We start from the raw sequence: 11,377 nt of genomic DNA, 5'->3' as shown, positions 1-11,377 counted from the left end.
CCATTTATTATTATTCTTACCAGTTAACATCACTCCTGTGCCAATCTGCCTCACCTTCCTCCAACTCCTCCCCTTCCACGGGCTTAACTGCCCCCCTCTCCTTCCCCCAACTGCTCTGCTTCTCCAGCTTCCCAAGTAGATGAGAGACCCACCCCAGTTCGCCCAGGACGCCCCCAGTTTTAGCACTGCCGACTCTGCCTCCTGGGACCACCTCTCTGTCCCAGGCAGACCGGGACAGCTGGTCACCCTGCTCCTGAGCCAGGTGTCCTGATCGGCTTACTGCACCTGCACCTTGCAGGTGTTCCCTTGCAAGTCTCTCACTTTTGAAAAAGTCATTGTAACAACCCTCATGTATCCGGTCACTGAAATCATCAGGTCACTAGGATCCTCGACCTGAACTATTTTCAAAACAGGGCTCTGGGGTCTTAAAATACATTAATCACGGACTTAGTTATTTTCTTCCCACAGAAAACCCGAATTCTAACACCACCTCGGCGATTCAGGAGCTTTACCATCCGGCCTCGGCTTCTTCATCGATAGCAGAGGTCGGTAAACTACAGGCCAGGCCGTGGGCAAACCTGGCCCACCCCCTGCAGCTGTGAGTCAGGGTTTATGGCCGCAGGGCCGCAGTGCTGGTCTCCTACCATTTGTGACTGCTTTCACGCTACCAGGGCGGAGCTGCCGAGCTCAGACAAAGACTCTCTGTTCTGCAAACCAGAAACTTCTGCTCTCTGGCCCGTAGGAAACGCACTTGCCTCCCCGTGATGTCCAGCAGGGCAATAATGAGGTTCCGATTTGCTTCAGGACCCCACACAGCGTCCAGGCTCCAAGAGAAAGGACTGTGATCATTCCACAAAAATAGCCGAATCTAAACCTTATTATATCTTTTTTGTTGGTTTTGTTTGCTTGTTTCTCGGTCCTTTCTAACCTCTTTCTACGTAGGTTATTCTGTTCCAAAAACAAAACATAAGCTTGACTTCCTCTAACGTGGATTAAGCTAATCTGCCACCCTCGGCACCTGCCCGTTCAGGTGGTTTCTATGGCCTCACTCATGCAAAGCTTCAGGGTTTCCGTCCCTTTGTGTGCGAACGTGCCCTTCGCAGCTCAACGGCTCTCCACGGAGGAAGCCCAAAGATCTCACGCCGGTTTGTGTTCAACGTTTAAGTTTTTATTTAGAAATAATAAAATAAGACATAATATATAAAAATATGTACAATCCATGGTTTGTGCAGTACAATAGGAAGACTTTAGGTACAAAAGGACGGCAAACGGGAAAATAGGAACCATCAACGATCGTCCGAGGGCCCGGTTTGTGCAACTCGCCGGAGGCCAGAGGTGAAATCCAACGTCCCTAAGAAAAGAGATTCGAGCTGGGAGTTGGGGGAGGGGGTGACTACGCAACACTTTTTTTTTAAATCTTAACATCAGTAGACACAGAGTGAAAAAGAACCCACTCTACTTGTCAGGACGAGCTTCTTGCTCTACCGAGTGGCTCATACAATATGAACTGACATTTGTTATTTGCAAGGGTCACATAATTTGGGGGTGGGGTGTACAGCTCCTGAAATAAACATCGAGGTCTGGGACGGGAGTTGGCAGGGGACAAAGGAAGGAGGGGAGCAATAATGCAGGAACAGAATTTTTTTTTTTTTTTAAGGTAAAAACTTTCTCCGGGAATTTGGAAAGGACTACAGTGCTATAGTGTGACATTCTTGAAATGTCTGATTCAAGTATATGCTTAGAGGGATAGAAAACTAGGCCTTTCTCAATAATCAAAATAGAATTCACTTTGTCTACGTTTTATTTAAAAATAGGGTAACCAAGAATCTACCAGGAAGAGCTTGGCCACACAAAAATATAATGCCCAGCCGGATCCGGGCGAAGACTTCTTTGAAAGGGAGTAAGTCCTAAGTAAGGTCAAGGAGGGTTCGCTTGGGACAGAGAAGCAACACGCGTCCCGGGGCAGACCCCGGGCGGTCGCGGCGAGTCTCTCCTGCCCGCATTCTAATGACACGTGGGCATGAAGGAAGGAGACCCGGGCAGTAAGGACAAATGTTTTGAAGGTAAAATGCAGCAAAAAAAATGTTGTGCATTACCTGTGTCTTGGCTCTCGACAAAAAAAAAAAAAAAAAGCCATTTAAAGCTTGTAACTGTTAAAATACTAATAACTAGAAAAAAGCTCTCAAATGAACAGTCCATGCTGAAATAAATAACCGAAGAACATTGCAGTACGAACCTGATAAGGCTGGTAGATATCTGCTAAAACCATGCTAACCGGTAGCATATAGGTACTAGCTCTCAGAAATCGCTGCACAAAAATCATACTTTCTATGGCAATTTTTTCCCTTTACAGACTTCTATTTACATTTTGGCTTTAAATATGAAAATATCTGATAAACTTTATAAAATGTACACTTTTAAAAACATAGCTTCTGCAAAATTTTCTTGAAAAAAACAAACAAACAAACCTGTGCACCAGAAATTTTAGATATATTTTTTTTTTCCCTCTATTTCAGAAAGAAGTTGAAAGATTTCCCTCCCTCGGTCCTGCCCCCGTGCCCACCCCCCTTTGCAAATATCTCAGGTCTTTTTTAAGTGGCAGCTCTGTGTGCTGGGGAGGAGCCCCCCTCTCCACTGTATCTTCATTTAATGTCCGTTTCACTGAATACTCTTTGGTTTATTTTTTTCCTTTGCAAAATATCAAAATAGCAGCAGCAGAAGCCCCCGGTACCCTCTCACCGTCCACGCCAGACAGTTGCCTCTTTGGTTGATTCTCCTGCCCACTCGATCCCAGTGCCTCCAACTCTCTACACAACTTCCCAAACCTGCCCTTTTTCAATGTTGGATTTCAAAGTAGCATCCACTTCTCAGTCTTGGTTTCCACGAAAATGACACCACCGTTTTCAGACTCGGGGACTTTGAAGGCCGACAACAGCCGATACGGCGACCGCGTGGCGGGCACTGCGTTCGGGTACGGCTGCTCAGGACCCAGAGACCGTCACAAACGCCAGTTCGCAAAGTACAGGATTCTAGAACAAGCCGTTTTTTTAATGGCATACAGGGATATAATACCGTAAGAGAGTTGGTTTTGAGACTCTAATTAAAAAGAAAAGTCAGTAACCCCGGAATTCACAGATAGGGTACCTCAGACCAAAAAAAAAAAAAAAAAAATTCCATTATTAAGCTCGAATGGGGGGAAAAAATTGTGTTCAGCGAGCCAGGCAGCCAGGCAGGAGAGGCTGTGGAAAACCACGTGTCCTTAGTCACCGGCTCTAGGGGTCCCCAGGGAACAAGGGACCTCAGGTTCAATCATGAGTGTGCCGATATAAAGGGGAAATAACCCTACTGGGCCATTACCTCCTTTTATGTGGGTGTGTCCTATTTTGTATGGCTCTTGGTGACCTTGAAATACTGAGACCCTTTCATTCCTACCCTCTACCATTCAAATAAGGCAGTTTCCCTCTCCCTCCTGAATACCTAAGTTGATGTACTACATCCCAAGGGGCCCGTCCGCAGCTGGCCGCCTCCCGCTCCGGCCTCCGCAGCCCCCTCGGACGCTGCGGGACTGGCAGCCCCCACGGGGCTGCTGCTGCGGCATCTTCTCTAAGGCAACGTCGATCTGGAACCGTCCCGGGAGTCGGGGAGGCGAGTTCAACCGCAAGGGTTTAGTTTCATTTAACCTTCCATGTTGGACGGCTCGGTTTCGAGGATGCCTACTAAATCCAACCAAGGGCTTAGGTGATGGAGTTCTGGAATGCACAAAAAGGGGAAACCCAGAAAAATCTAAGCGCCTGTCACCGTCTCTCACCTTATGCATCAGCCTGGCCAGCGCTGTCTCACAGGAGAGAAAAGGTGCTCGGGTGTGTGTGTGGGGGGGGGGGTGTCTGTGTGAACTTCACTCCCCCTTTCTTCTTTCCCTTTTCATACAAAAGTTACATGAAAGAACAGAATTTTAAAAGCACTACACTCACTAGACTCTGTGTGTCCGATGTCCTATTTTCTCTAGAGGGCAGTTCAAGGTCTTGCTGAGGTTCAACGTCATTGTCTCTTGATTTCAAGGCAGCTCTGGAGAGCTCTCCTTCCTTTTGAGGATAAGCTCCACTGTGCAAAAATGTGCATCATCTTTGGTATTCATTTTAGGTAGTTCTAACTTAAAATTTGAGATAACCCATTAACATCATGAAGAGGGAAGAAAAAAACAAAAAAAAACAAAAACCCAACCCGGAGGCTACCATTTGGCTAGCGTTACATAATGCCCTTATGTAACCAGAGACAGAGAGGGGGGTAAAAATCAATCCTAGCAAACAAATTACTGGCCTCCAAAAATCAGGCTCTCGCTTTGGCAGCTAATGACCATTTTGAAGTGCATATCATGAGCTTTCCACAAAGTTCAATACTGACTTTTAAATTACACTACAGGAAAACTACACTGCAACAAAAATACAATTTGTGTGCACGTAGTTAGCAGCTTTTCGAGATTAAGGCAGAGACTCTTGCCTTTGTTATGCCATTAAAAACACTCTTGTTCCCTAAAGAGAAGCATTCTGGGTAAGTCAAACACCCAACCAAGGCTTGCCTGCAAGTTCAAGTTTTGTCGAAACGCAACACGAGACATCGACGCCCCCATAACTTATTCTACAGCACGTTGCACGTGCCGTCGGGTCACGGGGAGGCGTGTTCCGTGCTTTCCGCTCGTCTCCGAGCTGAGGGTCTTCCTCGGAAACCATCGTGCTAGCCTCAGTCCCCGGCGGCCGCCTGCCTTGACCCACCTCTGCGCCAGTACCGTCGTCTGAATCACTGTCTGGGGCCTCTGACCGACACACTGTGTTTGGACGTAACTACTCCAGAGAAGGGATCGGTCAGTCATATCTCCGACTCTCGCCGTAAGGGCCTGGGCTCTAGAGGTACGCTGGCCTGGTTGTGAAGGTTTATGTCGGGCGGCGTGTCCGTGCTCGTGCTTTCCGGAACGCCATTGTCACTGTCTTCCTCCTCTTTGCTCGTGAGGGCCACCTCATTTTCATAGCAAAATGAATTTGCGTTGGAAAGGATGTATTTCTTCTCGGCTAAGTCTCTGGCGCTGCAGAGGGGCGTGTTGGGGACCTCATAGGTCTTGTGGAACCTGGAATAGTCCACTTTGTAGTAATGCTTCTCCTCAAAGAGGACGGGCTCGTAGCGGTGGCCCCAGAGGATCTCGTTGGCCAGGTACGAGCTACGGCACTGGGTGGTCATGGCCGTGGCCTCCACCATGCCTTCCAGGATCACGACGATTTCAAAGTCTGCGTTGTCAATGTCCTGCTTGCTCAAGTCATAGAAAGGGCTGTCTTCGTCGATTTCATGGACTATGGTGATGGGGGACACCAGAAATATACGGTCAATGCCGCTGTCAAACCCGACGTTGATGTCTATTTGATCCAGGGGGATGTACTCCCCTTCCGAAGTAATTCTGGATTTGAGGAGCTGGGCCCGAACGTGAGCCTCCACCAGGTGGCTCTTCCGAAGGTTGCCCACTCGCCACATCAGGCACAGCTTGCCGTCTCTCATGGCGATCACGGCGTTGTGACTGAAGACGAGAGTCTCGTTCCTCTTCTTCGGTTTGGCCATCTTGGCCATGACCGCGCCGATGATAAAGGCGTCGATGATGCAGCCCACGATCGACTGGAAGACCACCATGAAAACGGCGATCGGGCACTCGTCCGTGACGCACCTGAAGCCGTAGCCTATGGTGGTCTGGGTCTCAATGGAGAAGAGGAAGGCGGCCGTGAAGCTCTTGACCTCGGACACGCAGGCTTTGCTCTCCTTGGTGGCATCCAGGTCCCCGTGGAGCAGGGCTATCAACCAAAACACGCAGCCGAAGAACAGCCAGGACAGCACGAAGGCCAGGCAGAAGATGACCAGCATCCACCGCCAGCGAATGTCCACGCACGTGGTGAAGATGTCCGCCAGGTACCGCTGTCCCTTCTCCCCCACGTTCACGAACTGAACGTTGCAGTGCCCGTCTTTCTTCACAAAGCGGCTCCTGCACTGCTGTCGGGTGTGGACTTTGCTCTTGCCGTTCCCGAAGCCGTTGGCGACCGCCATGGTGGCCAGCTTCATGCCGTCTTCCTCGGAGGACACGATGCTGTAGCGGTTGGTCCGCACGCTGCCCATCGCTTCGGCCGTGGACTCCAGTGCTTCTGCTTTGGGAAACAGTCTCAGTTTTTGCAAAACCCTTTGGAGAAACAGTTTTGACTGCTCAGTGAGGACACGCACCGAAAAAAAGCAAGGAGGGATGGGGGTCTCCAGGAGCCTTGAGGTGCTACCAAGGTCTGTCTACTGACATGCAGAGCTACCTCAGTAACTCAGCTGACATCCAGAGAACAGGTCCTGCCAAAAACAGAGAGATCATTCATTACAAGAGAAGTCATTATTATGGCTCTACGCCCTAAGGCCACACAGTTCCCAGCCAGACACAGAGTCCGATACAGATAAATACGCCTTACGTTGGATTATTGGGTTTTTAATTCTTCGTGCCCTAGAAGATTTCATTTTATGTAAAAGCACAAAATCATTAAACACAGAGGAGTTAGTTGTCTGTGGCAGTCTTTGCACCAAAATTTCCGGGCCTTTCCCTCCTGTCTTTTGCAAGCAACCTGAAACATTCTCTTCCCAGGGCCTACCTCTCCCTTCTTGTTCTCTTCTGCTCTCTCTCCTCACGGGGGTCCGGTTATCGAGCAGGAGAAAGGCTTTCTAAGGCCAAGGTGTGTGGGTGTGCCCTGCAGCTTTAAGAACTTGGACACATCTAGAGAACCTTCCATACGAGTGCAGAATGTTAATATTAACTGAGTCGCAGGCGCATTCTGGGAGACTAAGGCCAGGCTGAAGCCAGAAGGCACAGATTATGTTTCGATGATGAAACCGAGCAGACAGTCCTTCAAATCATGTGAAATGGGCCCCAGTTTCTGGAGACCCTGTGGGCTGGCTCCCTGGGTCCACACGCTTCCAGCAGCCCAGCCGCCCCGCAGAAAGGCCCGTCGCAGCTCGGCCAGCGAGCGCGTGTCACCTGCAGACGGAGCCTCGGGTGGAGAGCGGCTCTGTTGCCTAGCGATGGGCCCTGACAGTCTCCGGAGACGGGCTGCCATGTGTAAGGCCAGGCTCGGAGCTCAGCACCTTGGGGCCAAAGGGCCAGGTCTTTAGTGGCTTGAGATAAGGCAGGAACTCGTTCCGTGTGAGTCCAATTCTGTGTTTTCCCAAACAGAGGCGACGCTGTCGGAACGGCTCGTAAATGTCAGGCAGCCTGCTTTCGCTTCCACGCGCTGCTGTTTGCTGCGTGTTCCTATGGAGAAGGCACTCGCCCTTCCCTAATGTGAACAAACAGTATTCTCACTTTTCTCCTCTCGCCGTATCCTGTCCTAGGTCAAAACTACCTATTGACTTCCACTTTTCCTTCTTGGCTCCAAAGACACTATTTTTTTTTTCCTTGACTACCTAACAAAAGCCTAAGCAAAAGTCAAAGGCGTTTTCTTTACCGGATATAAATTAATGCAGCATAGAACTAAAGAAGAGAAGCAATTCCCCACATTGCAAACGACCAAATCTATCTCCTGGATTAAAGAGAGACAAAGAACAACAGATTAAAAAAAAAAAAAAAAGCTCAGAGATCTGTTGAAGCCCTGACAATGAAGACTCCGCTTTTTCCTTCTCCCTCCAAAGCACAAGAAGAGCAGGCAGTTAACAAAACCATGAGCCAAGCCACCTGCAAACAAAAAAGAGCAAATCACTTCTCCGGGGTCTGCGCACCCCCCGCGCACCCCCCGACGAGGGGGCAAGGTGCACGGTCTCTGCAAACTGCCTTGTTACTGTCTTCTCTCTTCTCAGTCTTCATCCAAGTTATTATGCAAGAATGTGCCCCAACACATTTTTCCTGAGATTAGTCATCTGTGAAAATTGCAATGTGTGTTACATTTTGGCAGCTTTTGACACCTAAATGATGCCCGATTTGAAAGTGTCTTTGAATTACTTTATAAAAAGAAGTTCCTGTGCCTTCCCAGTCTTCCACCTGTTCCAATGTTTTGTCTGCTTCCCTATGAAGTTTGCACTTGGACAGAAGAAACAAGACTCGTAGTCATCAGGGTTCTAGATCCTGGACACGGAAAGAACTTTTTTTGAACAATGAGTTCAGTTTATTTGGCTCATATGAAATTTCCAAGCACTTCTACACAAAAACAGATAGAGGTGATATAACACCAAATTCAGGTGTACTCCCCACTCCTCCCCAAAAAAGGGGGGTGAGGGAAAGGCATCATTTAAATAGTATCTTTGAGTCCTGGTTGACTACAGAATCCTATAAGCTAACACCAAGAAATTTCCTTCTCATGATTCAGAATAATCCTTCCATCTGAGTTAGTAGTGGGGACCATGAGTAGACAATCTCAAATTTCTTCTGACTTATTTCTGCCCATTTCCAGATGAGAGCATGACAACCACAGGAAATCTAAAGACTGAATTATGACTTTCCAAAAATCTCGACCCCGGGACATCAGTGTGAATTCCACACGACACGCGCTACCAGCTTCCTCTGAATAGCTTTCCGCATTTAGACCCTTGAAAAGAGCCTGGATGGAGCAACTATTATTGTCTCGTTTCCATCGCTAATGACAGAAGCTGTTCCACACACAGCACGTCATTTACAAATTTTACCATTTCTGCCTGGGAAGGCGAAGAAAGATTTCAGGGAGCAAAAGGGAGAGACGTCTGCCACTTTGAATAGATATGCTCCCAAACAGATTTATGGGTACCTATGTGTGCACACACAGTATGTGCATTCAAACTTTGGGGGAGCTGACGCCGTAGCAAAAAAATCTAGAACCTGCCAGAGTCTGGTAGCTTAACTGCTTTAATATTCCACTATGAAGAATGACTTTCCTATTAACCTGCCCACACGAGCAGGAAACTTCCTGGCTCTTCTCTCGCTGAAAATCACCAATTCATGAGCATCTGGGAAAACTTCCATTAGCAAAAGGGCTTCTGTGCAATATGTTGGGGATAGATTCAAAGGAATTTTTTGAGAAAGAATCAATGAAGAGATGAGAACACTATGTGATGTGACTCCTGGCTGGGGACAGCTCAGGAGAATGGGTATCTGATTGGCTGAACAATGTGTGAATTCCCCTGCCAGCCTAAATACTTAAGGGCCTGGTGTCAATTCGAGAGACACAAATCATTGTTTCACCCAGGCTATCGGCAACGAGGTAGAAAACGTTTCTGGGAAATGGAGAGGCTACATGTGGTGCAGTTCATGGTAAGACTATTTATAGGCTGAGCCAAAATTAAGCATAAGCAATGGAAAAAAATAGTTCAGCGCTTGAATCTTAGGTAGATGTTAAGGGAGAGAGCGAGCTAAGGATAAGATAGAATAAAATAAAATAAAAAAGGGTCGAGGAGATAACATAATGAGTGCCCCCAGATCATGTTTACCATATGGGGAACATTTCCAATATGAATGATAAAAGCCAGAAAAATGTAACTGTGAGCAATAAACAAGGATTAGTGTGTCCCATCACACGGTCATGGTGCAGTGAATCCCAAAGCTTGGAAGGGTGGGAACCAAGGAGAGCGAAGGAAGCGTGCTGGGCTCGGAGAGGTCTGCTAATGAGTGTTTAGAGCAGCGATTCCCCAGCTGACGCCATATAGACCAGCCTGACTGTGCTCTGGGCACATGTTGCTATGTGAGCACCGCTGCTGGCAAAGCAACCCCTTAGAGGCTCGGTAAACAGAGGGGAGGGGGAGGGGAAGCAGCGGAGGACGGGGGACACCAGTTTATCCGTCGGACCCCTCCCTACAACATTAACGCTCAACAATGCACGGAGCATCACTCGGCGTGCGCAAATGCTGAAAAATATACCTATTTGGTAAACAAAACAAACAAAAAAATACACTGAAGAGAAACTTAAAAGGGTCGACCTGTTCAGGTAAAGATGTGGTCCATCTTTTAAGCGACTCAGAAGTCCTACGAGGGCTCTAGAGCTAACCGGAGATTTGACAACCAGGAGTCTCAAGGAAGAAGAAATACTGTGGGGCGGTGTTTTTGCGTGTTTTTTTTTAATGCCAAATGCACAAGAGTTTAGAACAAATGTCCCAATAACATCAATGAAAGTGCCACCAAAACATGAGGAAGGGGGAGGGAAGCTGAAGGCAAAGTGGATTGACCTTGACCTCAGCTCTCACCCCTCCCACAGTCTTTGAAGAGGTGTGAACCTCTTACCCCTGAGCACGCAGATTTTTCCGGATAATGGCAAATATAAATAAAACACTGCGGGAGGGGGTGGAAGTGAGCAGGAAAAAGCTAACAAGTGCATGGCAATATACAGCAGACACTCAACAGTGGTTGGGAGGAAATCTGACCGCCTATAGATAATGAATGTGAAAAAAAGTAGTAAAAGGCAATATGCATTCTTTCCATACCCCAAAACACGTTTTCTAATAATACCTTATTTCCTAACAGGTAAATTCTGAGTTTATGAAAATGCCCAGGACTCACAGCCCTAGCCTGGTTACCGTCCCACTGATCCGCTCACCCAGGTACAAACGCTGAACTGCCTATTTCCTACCTCTATTAAATGGTCACGATCAGTGTATGTTATGATGCAATCATTTTGCAGAAAAAGCCGTTTCCACCACTGGGCTCCCTAGAAACCAAGCCGTGTTCGACTTAGGTATTAGCATTATTATTATTAAGAATTACAGGCTGCTTAGGCGAGAGTGACATAATAGTGTGAGAGTTTTGCGATCTCCAGGCTCCATTCCAACTCGGGCTCCCACTCTCTTCCCCAGCAAAGCAACTCTGAGGCGCTTGCTCTGTTTGGAACTCCATGCTACCCTTGAAGCAATAGCAAAAAAATAAAAATAATAAAAAAGGCCAAGGCTCAGGCTGCTGCTGAGTACCAAGCTCCGCCAAGGTCTGAGACCAGTACTCTCCATACACCCCCCACCACACGCACTCTCTTTTTTTTTTTCCTTAGAGCGATAATCCAACGCAAGCTCCCTCACCCTGCTCTCCAAGCTCAGTATCTCGCTACAGCTGGTGCATTGGAAGTTATGAGCACAAACAGATGCTGCAGAGAAATGTTTCTATTGCTCAACTGTTCCAAGCCATGTCTCAGTATTTTTAGATCTGGGGATGTTCTGGTGCGCACACAAACTCTATAGGCATGATCTGGGATCCGGGAGCTGGGGTGAGCGCCGCGGCGGGGTGACAGCGGGCAGCTCGGGAGCCGCGGGGCCGGGCAGAGTCCCCGCGGCGGCCCCGTCCGCTCCCCGGGACGCACAGGCAGCGAGACAGAAGGCGGAGGGGGGTGGAAAAACACACGGCAGCCCTTACCTGTTGCTGGAGCAGGAGCGT

General features: G+C 48.2%; 1 protein-coding gene across 1 annotated transcript; it reads right to left on the bottom strand.

Annotated features, from left to right (window-relative positions):
* Positions 1 to 3,876: 3,876 nt before the first annotated feature.
* On the bottom strand, positions 3,877 to 6,305 carry KCNJ2 (potassium inwardly rectifying channel subfamily J member 2). Its single transcript, XM_016201468.2, has one exon. The coding sequence runs from the start codon at positions 6,145 to 6,147 to the stop codon at positions 4,864 to 4,866; it is 1,284 nt and encodes a 427-aa protein (XP_016056954.2). The 5' UTR covers positions 6,148 to 6,305; the 3' UTR covers positions 3,877 to 4,863.
* Positions 6,306 to 11,377: the final 5,072 nt, after the last annotated feature.

Source organism: Miniopterus natalensis, chromosome 17 (genome assembly GCF_054644295.1).
Source record: "Miniopterus natalensis isolate mMinNat1 chromosome 17, mMinNat1.hap1, whole genome shotgun sequence".
NCBI lineage: Eukaryota > Metazoa > Chordata > Mammalia > Chiroptera > Miniopteridae > Miniopterus > Miniopterus natalensis.
This window is presented reverse-complemented; position numbering and strand designations above follow the sequence as displayed.

Coding starts and splice junctions, on each gene's coding strand:
- KCNJ2 (XM_016201468.2), bottom strand. CDS start 6,147: ATGGGCAGCGTGCGGACCAACCGCTACAGCATCGTGTCCTCCGAGGAA.